The sequence below is a fragment of the Microtus oregoni genome, unplaced genomic scaffold (assembly GCF_018167655.1).
Source record: "Microtus oregoni isolate MIOR12 unplaced genomic scaffold, Mior012 000017F_ref0000208, whole genome shotgun sequence".
Taxonomy (NCBI): Eukaryota; Metazoa; Chordata; class Mammalia; order Rodentia; family Cricetidae; genus Microtus; species Microtus oregoni.
Window position 1 is genome coordinate 13,637,396 of NW_024543076.1, and position 15,755 is coordinate 13,653,150.

Here is a 15,755-nt window from a genome sequence, read left to right on the forward strand (position 1 = left end):
TAAATTTTCTGGTCATCTGCTCCCACAATTTAGTGTCAGCTAAACGAGCCAGACTACTGTCTTAATGTTCACTCAGTGGCAGTAGAAGAAACAGCCACTTCTAGAAGTGAGGGGTAAGTCACTCTAGGGTGTGGGCCCTTCTTGGAGTGGGTGGGATCTCTAGGGTGGTAGCTGGATGCAGACACGGGGATAATGATAATGATGATGATGATCAAGGACACTATCTTGCTGAGGAAGAAGGGGAGGAACTCGAAACAGGAAGTGGGGTATCTGACTAGATTTCCACTGCAGACCCCGTTCCCCTCTCTCCATCACACTGTGCTTTCTCCAATACTCAAGTCCTGGTATAGTCTCAGCCCTCGGTACATTCCACAAGGATGCCTCGAGGGGGCAGCACTGAGCTGGCTTCATGAGAATCTCGCAAGAGCCTGGAAATGCTTTTCTAGACAAACCTAGAGTAAAACCAGCAGGAAGCAGAATGGGTCTGTGGGTGAGTGAGGCAGAGGGGGAAAGAGGACACAGACGTACACTATGTATGTAGAATGGGTATTGCTTAGAGAGGCTCAGCAAAGGAAAAGACGACTGGACACAGGGTGGGGACTCCGTGTTAATGAATGACTGAATGAAGAGGGAAATGAATAATTTCCTCTAGCATTTATAAAATCATGCTGGTTGCCAGTTTTGTTTAAGCCAAATCACTTCCCGTCTCCGTTCTGAGAGCTTTTCCCTCCAATGTAGGCACTTAATCCAACTGAATGAGTTCACAGACTTTTGCACCCAGTTTCTTACCCAGAATGCCCCCTATAGTTTGTCCTTCATTTTCTTTCTTCACTTACTGAGCATCTCAGAACATTCGGGAGGCCTTTGAGTCTTTTATTAAGTAGGCGTGGGGGAAGTTCTTGGGAACAAGTTCACATAGAACAAAGGACAGCGCTGTTGAGAGGGGGGAGTGTGTGATGTGGAACACAGCATGAACGAGGAAAAGATCCACCGATACGGGGGTGAGGGCAGCTGGAGGTCCCTGGGCTCCTCCAAGCCAGGAGCAGCTGCTTGGCCTGGTGCAGGAAGTGTGGTCATTAGGTCCATGTGTCCACCGAGAGTTGGCCACGCCCTGTCCTAGACACAGCCTTGGAATCCCTAGGCAAACACTGACCAATAAATTAGGTTGAAAAATATATAGAAGGCTGGAAATATCAACCTGGAGTATTTGTCAATGGCGTGGGTGTTCTGGAAGATGTAGAGCCCCACTTGACCTTTGAGAAGGCCTTTCTTTCTGGAGGTTGCCAGTTCACTGTTAAGGGCCAAATGGACCACGATTTTGTCTTGTCTTTCTTCTTCTGGCAGAATGTGGCTTCTTGGGTAGCCAGCCAGGCTGTTGGCCTCAGACTCACTGTAACTTCCATCCAGCGTCATGGTTCTTGAGTGAGGCATTCCACACGCGCATGGAATCTATGGGCAGCAAGCAAAAGGCTCAGTTAGAGCTTGAGGAGAGGAAGTGGCCTGGTTACAAAGTGACGACCCATTGCCACTCTGGCGTCCTGAAGATGGGGAGAGAAAGCGGCCTGGTTACAGAGGGACAACCCATTGCCACTCTGACGTCCAGACAGGTGAAGTTCTGAGGACCTCGGAGAGCACCGAGTCCAGCAATTCTTTACACTGGCTGCATTGCACACTGTCTCTAAGCTGGCTTAAATCTTCCAAGTGGTTCTGCTGTTATGTAGCAGTTTCCTCACAACTGAAACATTCCATCCTTCAGGGAAGCTCATTAAGACAGACACTATGATGGTTTGAAAGAAAATGGTGCCCTCAGGGAGTGGTCCTATTAGGAAGTATGGCTTTGTTGGAGTAGGTGCATCCTTGCTGGAGGAGGTGTATCACTGTGGGGGTGGGCTTTGAGGTCTTGTAGGCTCAAGCTACACCTAGTATGGCACACAGTTGCTTCTACTGCCTATGGATCAAGATACAGGACTCTCAGCTCCTTTTCCAGCACCATGTCTGCGTGCTACCATGACAATAGTGGATGAAACTTCTGAACTGAGGTCAGGCGGTGGTGGTGCATGCCTTTAATCCCAGCACTCAGGAGGCAGAGGCAGGTGGATAGCTGTGAGTTTTATTTGAGGCCAGCCTGGGCTACAGAGTGAGTACCAGGGCAGGTTCCAAAGCTACACAGGGAAAACCCTGTCCAAACAACCAAACCTTGGAATTTCTGTCTCTGTGAAACACGGTTAATTGTTCTAACCTTAACTTGGGCCTGGGACTTAACAGAGCAGATGACATCACATATAAAATAACTCAAAACCTAGATAAGCCCCAGATAATTTCTATATAGAGGTGGCTTCCTTTGGGCACTAGCCCAAACTGGACACACACTGTTGCTGTTAAAAGAGTTTGTCCTGAATGTGTGAAGTAAGTTCTCACTGGGTACTTACTTCTCTGGGACAGTAAGTCAGGGTGTGTGTGTGTGGTGTCGCCAGGGGACTGAGCTCAGGGCTTTGTACTGTGGTTAATACAGCATTCCTGTAGGAAATGTCTTGTTTGCATTGCACGTTACAGCCCAATGTGATAGACTACAGTGTTGGAAGGACAGCACGTCTAGGGAACCCAAGAGTGAAGACTTAGCCTTAATTCACACTTGGCTAATGTTTGCAGAGCATCAGTCAGAAAGGAGCTTCGGGAAGCCTGGGGGTGTAACTCATTGCTTAAGTATTCTTATTTGCAGATGAAATGATTTTAGACATAAAAGACTCCATCTGGAAATGTATACAGCTGATAAATATTTTTAGCAAAGGAGCAGGACGCAGAGGTGATACACAAAAATCAATGGCTTTCCTATATACAAATGATCGATGGAGAAAGAAATCAGGGAAATAGTACCTTTCAGAATAGATGAAAGATAGATAGATAGATAGATAGATAGATAGATAGATAGACTGAGATAACACTAATCAGGCAAGTGAAAGACTTGTTTAATTAAAGCTGCAAGATATTGAAGAAGACACCAGGAGGTGGAAGGCTCTCCCTTGCTCAGGAATTGGTAGGATTAATATAGTGAAGATGGCCATTCTACAAAAAGCAATCTACAGATCTACAGATGCCACACAAACCCCATCAAAATTCCAACATGGTTCTTCACAGGTATCGAAAAAACAATTTTCAGCCTCATATGGAAACAAATGACTAACAAAACAGGACAGCTAAGACAACCCTGAATAATAAAAGAACTGCTGGTGATACCACCATCCCAGAGCTCATCACCATAGGGCTATAGTCCACACACACACACACACACACACACACACACACACACCACATATTCGTATACTTGTGGATACCTAATCTTTAATAAGGAAGTCAAAAGTACACACTGGAGAAAAGACAGCATCGTCAGCAAGAATGGAGCTGGTCAAACAGCATGGATGCATGTAGAGGAATGCAAATGAGCCATACCTATCAAGTCCAGCTGGATCTCAGCATAAGACCTGATATTCTGGATCTGATGAAAAACGGGGAACAGACCTGAACTCACTGGCCTGGGAAAGGACTCTCTGAACAGGGCACCAACGGCACAGGCACTGGGAACAATTAATAAACAGGACCTCAGGAAACTGAAAAGTTTCTGTATGACAGAGGACATTATCATTTGGAAAATGTCTCAGGCTACAGATTGGGAAATGATCTTTATCAGTTATATATCTGATAAAAGATTAATATCTAAAACATATCTGAAAAAAAAAACTAGAAAGCCCTGAACATCAAGAAAACAACCCAATTTAAAAAGTGAGGTAGAGAACTAAGCAGAAAGTTCTCAAAAGGTGAAATACAGATGGCTGAGAAACACTTAAATGTTCAATAACCTTAGTCATCAGCGAAATGCAAATTAAAAGTTCTTTGAGATTTCACCTTACCTCAATCAGATTGGCTAAGATCAGTTAAGCAAATGGCAGGAGCCGGAGGGATGGCTCAGTGGTTGAGAGCCCTGGCTGCTCTTCAAGAGGACCCGGGTTTGATGCCCAGCACCCGTATGGCAACTCACAGCTGTCTGTGTGCTTCCAGTAGCAGGGGATCCAGCACCCTCACACAGACATCCATTCATGCAAAACACCAACATACAAAAAAATAAAAAGAAAATAAATAAACAAATAAATAAATAAAATGGCAATCCACGCTGGTGAGAATGTGAGGAGTTGGTGAACAGGTTACCTACTGATGGTGGGAGTGTGAGCTTATACAACCACTACAAAAATCTGCGTGGTGGTTCATCAGGAAGTGGAGAATATATCTACGTCAATATCCAGCCATACAACTCTTGGACATATACCCAAAATACTCTCCATCCTACTACAGAGACACTTGATCAATCATGCTCATTGCTGCTCTATTCATAACAGCCAGAAACTGGAAACAGTCTAGATGTTCAACTAATAAACAGATAATGAAAGTCGAGGTACATTTCACAATGGACTATTATTCAGCTGTTAAGAAAAATGAAGTTACAAAATTTGTAAGGAAATGGGTGGAGTTAAAAAATAATTCTTCCTGCCAGGCGGTGGTGGCGCACGCCTTTAATCCCAGCACTCGGGAGGCAGAAGCAGGTGGATCTCTGTGAGTTCAAGACCAGCCTGGTCTACAAGAGCTAGTTCCAGGACAGGAACCAAAAAGCTACGGAGAAACCCTGTCTCGAAAATTCAAAAATAATAATAATAATAATAATAATAATTCCTGAGTAAGGTAACCCAGACCCCAAAAGACAAATATTGTATGTTTTCTCTTATATGTACATGTTAGCTTTAAAGCCTTCAATATACATGCCACAATCTGGATAACCACAGAGGTTGGGGACTTGGGAAGGGACTAGTGGGGAGGAGAGGGTCTCCCAAGGAAGGGGAAATAGAATACATTTTTATGGAGAGACAAAGAAGAAATTGGAATAAGATTAAATAGGAAGGCTGATAGGAAAAAGGAAGGAATGTAGGGAGGGATAACTAGCACTAATTATTTGAAAATCATATGGGAACTACTACTGTAGAAGTTTCCTAAAATAATACATATATAAAAGAAATATAAACAAAGACACCAAATAATGAGGGCGACAGTGTCCAACTAGACATATTATGGTACAAAAATTTAAAAAAAAAACAGTACCAGGAATGGTTTACATATTGTTGGGTCATTGGCTCTTTGGCCAAAGAGCCTCCTAGAAACCCCAAACATCACAGGCTACGGTCACTCTCCACAACCAGAAGGTAAGGCCCTATTGCTGAGGACAACACTTATATAACTCATTGAACATGGAAGAGTCTTGTTGACACCTAACTAGAAGTTGCACCCCTACTGACTAGCATTCATGGTACTAGAAGGTATTGTACATGCTACCAGAGGAGAAAGATAGTCTTCAACCCAACCGTAAACCCTGTGACCTACAAGAGAGACCTGTCTGCAAGATATACTGGCACCATAGTGGTACAATAGTTACAGAAGTATCTACCGACATTCTGATTGTATGGATTTAAGGCTCACTCCATGCACATATTGCTAAAGTGACCAAGAACCTGAAACTCGATAGGCCATCGGCCTAGGTAAAAACCAAATGCTAAAGAACATAGAAATAAAATGAGTCCTGAGGGCATTCTTCTATATCCACAGATCAGGGTCTCACTCAGCCATCATCAGAGAAGCTTTTTCTCGCAGTAATGATAATTACCATAGAGACCCTCAACAGCACAGTGTACAAAGTGAGAGAATTTGGAGCACTCAGTCCTAAATGGGATGCCTTCATCAGACTTTCCCCCAGGGTTCAGGGATCTACGTGAAAGAGAGGACAGCAGATTGTAAAAACCACAGGCGATGGAAGACTCTCAGGAACCCGTGTCTTCCAGTCGGAAAAGGACTCACAGAGACTGTGACAGGATGCACAAGGCTTGCGCAAAGTTCAGGCCAGATTGGGGTCCCCGCACTGAAAGGGGGAAGTGGACAGGGGCTCACATGCCTAACCAAAAAGCTATCTGTAATTGATATCCACTGGCAAGGAAAAATTAGTTTCCACCATCGGAGTCTCAGAAATCTATTAGCCTATCGCTTATGATCAGCAGCAACATAAAAAACACAGTAGTATTTTTGTAGACTGCTTGTTTTATTTTGCTTTGTTTGGGCATTTTTTCCTTTTGTCTTATTGGTATTTTGTTTGTATATTATGGTGTCAGATTTTGTGGGGGATTTTGAGAGGGTGTTTCTTGTTTTTTTGAACGGGTTTTTGTTGTTTGTTTGTTTGAGACAGGGTTTCTATGGGTAGCCCTGGCAGTCCTGGAACTTACTTTATAGACCAGGCTGACCTTGAATTCAGAGATCTCCCTGCTTTTGCCTTCCAAGTGCTGGAATTAAAGGTGTGTGCCACCACTGCCTGGCTTTGTTTTTTAAAAAGAAAGAGAGAATTGGGCGGGGGGGGGGGGGGGGGGGGGGGGGGGGGGGGGGGGGGTGGAGAAGAATATAAAGTTGAGTTGGCTGAGAGGTGGGGGAGGGGCTGGGAGGAAATGGGTAAGGGGAATCCATGATCAAGCTATACTGCATGAAAAAGAAACAGTTTTGGATCTTAGGGTTGGAGCACTAGATGGCGGTGCCTGCTGCGGCTCCTGCATGCCTGCTGCTGACACTTGCTGTCAAGGTCGAGGAATGCAAATGGTACCATACACCACACTTAAAGAGCTTCTCGCCTACCCACAATTTCCGTCCCAGCAGGGCAAGAAGAGAACTGTTCACACTTTGGCATTAATGTCCCTCTTTCCACAGGCATTGGCCCCTCCTAACTGTCCCCACCCAACCAAGGAACTAATTCTCATCCAAACTCTAGCCCAGCTTACAAGAGAAAAGGATCGAAGTCTCCTCACCTTCTCTCGAAACTTCTGTTCCTTCTGTTCCTGCACTGTGGTCAGGTAATTGACAGCCGCGTACTCCAGCACTGAGAGGAACACAAACACGAAGCTGACCCAGAGGTAGATGTCCACGGCCCGGATGTAGGACACTCGGGGCATGGAGGCATTCACGCCCGTGATGATGGTGGACATGGTCAGCACTGTCATGATGCCTGTAAAACCATCTTAGTTCAGGTGCTGCCCCACCCCAGAGGTGTGCCCACATCCCACAGACACGATTTCACTTTCTCTGTCTCTTTAAATCAGGTGAGAAGTTTCCTGGACGTATTTCCACCCGGTAGAGGAGTGAGGCCTTGCTTCCTAAACAATCAGGCCTTCCCTGACTCACCCCCTTCCAGAACTCAAGAAATAGCTGCCTGCTTTCAGTCACCTGGGGAGTCTGGGTTTCTGTGATGTGTCTGACAAGGTCATGTCTCATGAGTGACCATTTGTGGTGTGGAATTCAACACTGACTCAAGAACACCTCTGAAGGGACAAGCACAGTTAGTTAATTCCCCTTGTCTAAGCCACATTTATTAAGCTCTGTCCCGTTCTTCTCCACTGTGGTTTGCCTGATAAGTTCTCCCATTTGTCAGGGTCCACCCTGATTTTATCTGAATTGCAAGGCTGGATTGTAAATTTTCCCTTTGGAATTCAGGGTCTGGCAGAAGCCAGAACACAGCCCTCACCCCAGGAACCGCCTGCCTCCAGTCTTGGACTGTCCAAGCCAGCAAGGCGCTAGAGTTTACAAAATAATTGTTGGCATTTGCCGACTCGTTCATTGACATTTTAGTACTTCATTCTCATACTGGCATGAAAAGGTTGGGGTTTCCAGATTGGCTCCACCTTTGAATTGATGCAGACTGAGGGGTACAATGATAGTTCCCCAGGTTTTCACAGTATAGATAGAGGAGGCAAAGGCAGGAAAGTTCCCCTTCAACTCACAAGCTCACAGGTAAGAATTCTAAAGATTTACTTTACTTTTTTTTCTAAAGGTCTCTCTAAGTAGCCCAAGTTGGCTTCAAACTTATAGTCTTCCAGCTCCAGCCTGAGTGCTGGGATTAGGTGACTGAGCCACCATGCCCAGCCCAGGAGTTTAATTCTCCGCTACCTAGCGATCAGCTGAAAGACCAAAAGCATCCTCCCATGCCTTATCAAGTACTTTTACCCAGTGAGACTCTGGCAGGCACAGCTCTGTGGTCGATCCAGAAGGACACCCAGGATAGCATGACCATCAAGGTGGCGGGGAAATAGGTTTGGAGCAAGAAGAAGAAGATGTGGCGGTGTAAAGTAAAGTTGATATAGAGTCGGTTATACCAGCCTGGGGGGACACAGGAAGAAGGAGTGAGGTTCCCGCCAGAGCATCCCCGGAACCCATATTCCCTGGAACCCTTATTCCCCGGAACCCTTATTCCCCGGCACTGCTCACCAACTACAGAAAGGAAGTTCCGCAGGCGTGATACAATGCCTTCTCTCCTAACATGCGAGCCCTTGCTGCAATAACCACCTAGTACACACTCTTATGAAGTCTGACCTAACTTTCCCCAGCAATTTGGGGAAAGCATAGAAGGAAGCACAGATTTACTTCGTAGTTTATCACTTGCAAACTACGGCTGTGTCTCTGCTCGGGAGTTTAAGAAGGTAGAGTGGTTTTCTATGTTCTGAGGCCAGTGTTGCTGGGTCAGGAGCTGGAAGAGACGGGCTCTCACCCTGGGCCTGGCTGGCACTCCCTCGGTCACACCAGCACAGAAGCAGGCTGTTCACAAAACTCGGAAGTCTGGCATCGCTTCTAATTCCGACACTCCATCCTCCTCCTGGGGTCCTTTACTTGGGGATAAACCTGATGCTATAGTACCAACTCATTGTGCACTCTGAGAACCCCCGATCAATAGCTGTATAAAGAGTTTGACTGTGTAAGAGTGGGCTGTGTTTGGCAGGCTCTTCTGTGGCCTTATTTGCCATCACAGCCGTGCAGGGAAAAGTATTTCTTATCGTATCTTAACTACACTTTGATTTTTCCTGCTGGCAGCTGAACCCAGGGCCTAGCAGTGACTGTGCTACCCGTGACTCACACCACCAGCCCCAGCAGGGTCTTTCCTGCTCTTAAAAAGTGATATTTGAAGGCCAGGCAATGGTGGCACATGCCTTAATCCCTGTGCTCAGGAGGTAGAGTCAGGCGGAGCTCTGTGAGTTCCAGACCAGCCTGGTCTACAGAGTGAGCTCCAGGACAGGAAGGGCTACACCATGAAACTCTGTGTTGAAAAACCAAAATAATTAATAATAATAATATATAAAATATAAAATAAGTGCTATTTGGGACTGTTTTATTTGAATAGTCAAATCAAAATTCTATTTGCTGAGCGTGGGAAGGGTTAAGGCTGGAAGACTCAAATGTGTTTCTTCCACATTTGAGTCTCACTATGACGGAAATTAGCTACCAGTACTGCTGTAGAAGGCCAGTCTGGAAGTTGTGTGAAATTTCTGAATCAGAAACTGGGACAAGGAGATCTTGTCATCCGTTTTCAGGGACTCGTCCCCATTCTTCCAGTACAGCATCAGATCTTCATCTGTGTACGCATCTTGGGGAGAGGAAGACAAGTGAAGTCGACACCTTTACCCTCTTACGGACACTCTGTGCCTGGGTGAACAGCTGTTACCGCAGGGTGCAGTTCTCCAGCACACAGCCCTCCGGGGGCATGAGACGGGAGAGGGGAAGGCAAAGGCAAGAACTCGTGGACACTTACAGCTCTCTAGCTCCAAAGAGCAGGTCTGGGAGTCCAGGGGGAAGTGACTGAAGTCCATGTTGCACATGGCGGTGACCGTAATTCTGCATGACACAGAGACATGAGCTGGCTTGAGGGTGGACCATCAGCCCAGGCTCTGCCCACGCTGAGGAAGACCCGGAACACCGCCCTTGCTGGGTCACCACCATGCATCAGGCATCTAAGCCATGGAAACGTAACTAGAGCCTTTGTCTTCTGGGACCCTGGTGGGGGTCCTTTATTGGGCTTGCTGTCCCCCAGCTGCGGGAGTGGGGGTGCTGGCTGCTAATTGCCCATGCTTGCACCCTTCTCTTATACCACCTCAGCCAGCAGGACAGCCTCCCTCAGAGATGCCTGGAAAGCGAGGCCAGCACCATCGTCCACCCAAGATAAGAGCCCATCTGGTACTAGCATTAATTTTGGAGACTCATATGAGCAGGCCAGGAATAAGGACCCTTGAACCACCAAGCTCGCACCAAAGCCAGTCTGCAATAGCACTTAATAAACAGCAGCTACTGTTGATCATTTTAAATTATTATTAGCAATCAACTAGAGTCTAAGGGATAAAAGGTCATTGTTCCCGTCAAGTCTGGCCAAACTAGTCTTTTAGCTCAAGTGTGAGACCCCAGCAAAGAGGAAGTTGCCATCTGCAGGGGTGGAGTCAGACTGAGTGGCATCAAAAGGCTTGTGCCAGCCCACAGGCCCTCCTACAGAGACACTCACCAGGGCTAAAGGAGCCGACGAGACACCCTGGACTGGACAGGAATAATGGCCCCAGGACGGTTACCTCATGCTGTAGAGCACGTGGCCGTCGGGGAACACTCTCAGCATGATGTTGTCAGTGGTGGTATCATGAATGAAGGACCTTTTGGAGTGAACAAAGAAGACGTCGGGAACCCAGATCTTCTTCACAAGCCTGCCATCAAAGGTCATGCTCTTGTTGCTGGTGCTGGAGAAGGCCAGCCTCTCGTCCTTCCAGTAATGCCTCAGGTACAGTGTCATTGTGAAGTCCTGGGAACCAGGGAAGAAGCCAGAAGCTCTTTAAATAGAACCGCTTAGAGAGCATCCCTCCCTGCAACTGACCCATTATCCTCCAATATAGAATACCCAAAATCCTCTACTGCAGAATACCCATCATCCTCTACTGTAGAATACCCATCATCATCTACTGTAGAATACCCATCATCCTCTACTGCAGAATACCCATCATCATCTACTGTAGAATACCCATCATCCTCTACTGCAGAATACCCATCACCCTCTACTGCAGAATACCCATCATCCTCTACTGCAGAATACCCATCATCCTCTACTGCAGAATACCCAACATCCTCTACTGTAGAATACCCATCATCCATTACTGCAGAATACCCATCATCCTCCACTACAGAATACCCAACATCCTCTACTACAGAATACCCATCACCCTCTACTGCAGAATACCCATCATCATCTACTGTAGAATACCCATCATCCATTACTGCAGAATACCCATCATCCTCCACTACAGAATACCCATCATCCTCTACTGCAGAATACCCATCATCCTCTACTGCAGAATACCCATCATCATCTACTGTAGAATACCCATCATCCTCTACTGCAGAATACCCATCATCCTCTACTGCAGAATACCCATCATCATCTACTGTAGAATACCCATCATCATCTACTGCAGAATACCCATCATCATCTACTGCAGAATACCCATCATCCTCTACTGCAGAATACCCATCATCCTCTACTGCAGAATACCCATCATCATCTACTGCAGAATACCCATCACCCTCTACTGCAGAATACCCATCATCATCTACTGCAGAATACCCATCTTCCTCTACTGCAGAATACCCATCATCCTCTACTGCAGAATACCCATCATCCTCTACTGCAGAATACCCATCATCCTCTACTGCAGAATACCCATCATCCTCTACTGCAGAATACCCATCTTCCTCTACTGCAGAATACCCATCTTCCTCTACTGCAGAACACACCAAACCTGCTTCCAGATTCAGAGTGATGACTCTGTGGCCCTGAGCACAATGGCCAATATGATGGTCAACATGATGGCACTGTGGCAATTGGGAAGAGATTGACTCATTTTTGTATCTGAAAACAGCTATGGTACCACAGCCTGACCACAGCCCAGCAGGGTACAGTGAAACCCTGGTCTTTTTCATGAGGTCCCCATGCACAGGGCTTCTTACTAGAATAAAAGATGAGCACTAGCAGTCAGTTGGGAAAGAAAGGTGTCACAATTCCCATCAGTGAATTTTCTTAGAAGAGCCTCAAGGCCATAACTAAGACACAGGGTTGGAGGAAGAGCATTAGGAACAGTATAATAAATGGAGCTCTAAACGTGACGGACCTTAAAGGGAAGGGGAGGCTTCCCTTAGAAACCTGAGGAACTTCATTAAGAGTAAGAATGAGAGCCGGGCGGTGGTGGCGCATGCCTTTAATCCCAGCACTCGGGAGGCAGAGGCAGGCGGATCTCTGTGAGTTCGAGGCCAGCCTGGACTACAAGAGCTAGTGCCAGGACAGGAACCAAAAGCTACGGAGAAACCCTGTCTCGAAAATCCAAAAAAATAAAAAATTAAAAAAAAAGAGTAAGAATGAGAAAGGAAAAGGAGAAGGGGAGGGGTCAAAGCCAGAGGGAAGGAGGGGATGTGAAAAGGGTGGGTCAGAGGAGCCTTTTCAGAAGAGTCCTTCTAGGCCACCTCCCCAGCAACCTCCCTCCAAAGTCTCAAACCAATGCCCTGAACAAAGGGAAGATTAGACTTTTCGGAACCCTTGAAGGTGTGGGAAGTTCCCTATCACATGATTTAGATCAGCAGACTATGTGACAAAGAGCCTGAAAGAGCCAAGGGTTATAAACTGAGAGCTGTCAAGTCACCGCAAAGACTGCAGAAGTCTCTTCCCAGAGGCAGCTCGGGGAGATGTAGCTGGCTTCCAACACTGCTCAACAGGTTTCAGATGAGTGGTCAGTGACAGAAACCTGGACAGTCAGGTGTCCCTCTTATGAAGATTTCTGGCACTGGACTGTGAGATCCTCGAAGGCAGAACTGTGTTCTTCACACACTGAATTATCACGCCATTGAATTGAATGTTTAGCAAGGCACATTTACCAGTAAGCGCTCAATAAATGCCTGCTAGATGCAGGCTGGGGATGTAGTCCTGTGTAGAGCACTTCTTTAACTCATGCAAGCTCCTAGGTGCAGTTGCCAGAACTATTAAAAATACGTTCTCACTGGAAAACTGGAGCAATAAATTCCGAGACAGGTGCACATTTACTATGGAGGACAGAGGGGAAAGTTTGCAAACTAACAGAATGAACATAAAGAGGACTGAAGGCGTGGAGGGGCAAGCTCCCCTTCAAGGTGAGGGAACCTCCTCAAGAGAGTCAAAAGACGGGATGAACATTGAGGGTGGGGAGGGGCTGCCACGGAAGGCTGGGAGCTGTGCTCACACAAGAATGGAAAATCAGATCCTTGAAGGATTTCAATCAGAAAGCCATCTCCAGCACTCCTCCAAGTGTGATTCCTTGGGCCCCTTGCATGTTATTACTCGCAGTAGACTTTCAAAAGGCAGATATGGGCTTCAGTCCCCAACTAATATTTCCAGTAGAAACAATAACCCTACTCTAGATGTTACTGTACCCGGGTCAGCTACCCCCAAGATCCAATCTGGTCACCTTCTGCTTTCACAGTCACAACCTGCACCCCAGAGGCCTCCATGCTCTTGGCATCTCAAAAGTGTGATCCCTCACCGATGAGGTCAGCCCGGGGCAGTGCCTACCATGTCCACCTCGGAGATGCTGTCCAGACTCTCCACCTGCACGTCCACACCCACAGGGATGGCCGGGCCTGTGGGAGAGCAGAGACAGCTGAGTAAGACACAGTCCTCTCTATCTGGGGTAGAGGGACAACCCAGCAGCTTCCCTGTGGAGTGAGGGTCGCCTCAGGGGTAAAGCAGGACTCAGATTTCTATGTGGGGTGCTTACTGCTCACCCCTGATCTATAAAATGCCTATGCTTTATCACTGAGGTCAGAGACCGGGGCGCCAGCCCACACTGCTCCCAAGCTGAAGGGAATGTTCTCTGTGCTTGCTGGGCAAGTTACAAACTGGACTATGCCTCTATCCTGGGCTGTATCTGCAGCGGAACTGGAAGCAACGGTGTGACCACAGTGCCTGAGTGGAGATCGTGGTCCCTGACTGACCCAAGGTTGAATCACCTTCCTACAGAGAAGCTAACGTACAGCAGGAGTCCTGCCCTCTGGTAGCTTTCAGTCTGGTATGGGATGAGTTCTCTACCAAGTTAGATCACAGCGCAAAACAACACTGTGAAGGTTCTCGTGCACCGGGTAAGACTCCATGGCCAGATTTCTAAAACTGTTTATCTAGGGGTCGTGTCTTTTTCTTGAGCTGGATGAGAGTTACATTGGTGAGTTTATTTAGTGAGAAGTTGTTGAACAGAGCACGTGGTTTGTGCACTTTTTAATCAATGTATACTGAAGAGAAAAATCTTTTAAATGATTTTGATATTAATGAGGTCAGACATAGTGGTGCATGCCTGTAATCCCAGCTAGTCAGAACACTAAGACGGAAAGATCGCATTTTGAGGCCAACCTTGGCAACTTAGCTGGCCAGGTCTCAATTTTTTTTAATAAAAATTTTTACAATATTTTTTAATATTTAAAAAAGGAGAAAAAATAAGAACTTGGCATCTGTCAATCACAGTTAACATCTTTACACCCATAGCCAAACAGCTGCTCTAAAGAGGTAGGCAAGGTTGGGTCTGTGATTTAAAATTTCCCCCAAAAATATAACAGGTTCAGAAGGCTTTAGCAGCAAAGCACCAAGGGTTTAGGAGGAATTAGCATCCTTCTATACATTCTCCTGGAAGATATAGGAACAATGTTTATGAAACCAAAAGAGACATCCAAAAACATCAGCTTATTTTATGAAGTCAAAACAAGAACGAAAAAGGCAAAATCACAAGCCAACCTCACTTAGGACATGGAAGCTAAGCTCCTAACAGACCAACAACAGCATCCAGCACTAAACTTTAAGGTTTGTTTGTTTTTATGTGCATGTGTGTTTTGCTGGGAGTCAAATGACCTGGGACTGGATTTGCAGATGGTTGTTAGTCTCCATGTGGGTGCTGAGGAGCGAACCCCCAGCTCTCTCCAAGAGCAGCCAATATTCTTTTTTAAACTAGAGCTTATTTATTTATTTATTTATTTATTTTCTATATACCAATCCCAGTCTCCCTCTCTCCTCTCCTCCCTCTCCCAGGCAATATTCTTAACCACTGACTTTCTACTCCAGGCCTCTGGCACTAAATTTTAAAAGATCGTATGTCATCTTTAAGTTGTCTTTATTTAGGAACTAAGTATTTGTTTTAACGTTGGGACTTTGTATGTAGGTGTAGTACTCAGAATTAAACCTGTGCTCTTACACATGCTGGACAAAGACTCCACCGCTGAGCTATAAACCTGGCTCTATCATTGGGAAGAATCAAGAGGTTCTGTAGTTAACAGTAGGAAGTTAAGCGTTGCTGGGGACAAACCCAGAGCCTCCTCTATGGTAGGCAAGAACTCTGCCCCTGACTTATAGCCCAGTATGCCCTCTTCTTTGTGAAGACATCAGTTAACAAAGTTGCACAGGATTATGGGGGCAATGTTAGAGGGAAACAGGGACCACAGAGGGGGTGTTGTTGGTTTTTTAACTCTGACTCTTTTGGTTCTTTCTTCTTTGGCAGGCCCGCCATCTAGCTCCCAAATAAACCACACAGAGGCTTTTTCTTTCTTATGAATACCCAGCCTTAGCTTGGCTTATCTCCAGCCAGTTTTTCTTAAATTATCCTGTCTATCTTTTGCCTCTTGACCTTTATCTTTCTCTATTTTATATACCTTTCTTTCCTTCTTACTCATGGCTTGCTGTGTAGCTGAGTGACTGGCCCCTGATGTTTACTTCTTACTCATGCTGGCTGGGTGGCTGACCCCTGATGTCCTCCTCCTCCTTCTCCTTTTCTTGCTCCCCAATCTTTTCTTCACCAATTTCTTCTGCTTATTCTCTCTCTTTG

General features: G+C 46.1%; 1 protein-coding gene across 1 annotated transcript in view; it reads right to left on the minus strand.

Annotated features, from left to right (window-relative positions):
- Nucleotides 1–733: 733 nt before the first annotated feature.
- Nucleotides 734–15,755, minus strand: part of LOC121458466 (gamma-aminobutyric acid receptor subunit rho-2) — a 36,304-nt gene continuing 21,282 nt past the window's right edge. Inside the window, exons 3-9 of the mRNA XM_041667778.1 lie at nucleotides 13,466–13,533; nucleotides 10,455–10,678; nucleotides 9,650–9,732; nucleotides 9,344–9,484; nucleotides 8,074–8,226; nucleotides 6,882–7,078; nucleotides 734–1,449 (exon numbers count right to left, since the gene is read on the minus strand). Coding sequence (XP_041523712.1) covers nucleotides 1,138–1,449; nucleotides 6,882–7,078; nucleotides 8,074–8,226; nucleotides 9,344–9,484; nucleotides 9,650–9,732; nucleotides 10,455–10,678; nucleotides 13,466–13,533 — 1,178 coding nt within the window. The 3' untranslated portion in view covers nucleotides 734–1,137. The remainder of the gene's footprint in view (nucleotides 1,450–6,881; nucleotides 7,079–8,073; nucleotides 8,227–9,343; nucleotides 9,485–9,649; nucleotides 9,733–10,454; nucleotides 10,679–13,465; nucleotides 13,534–15,755) is intronic.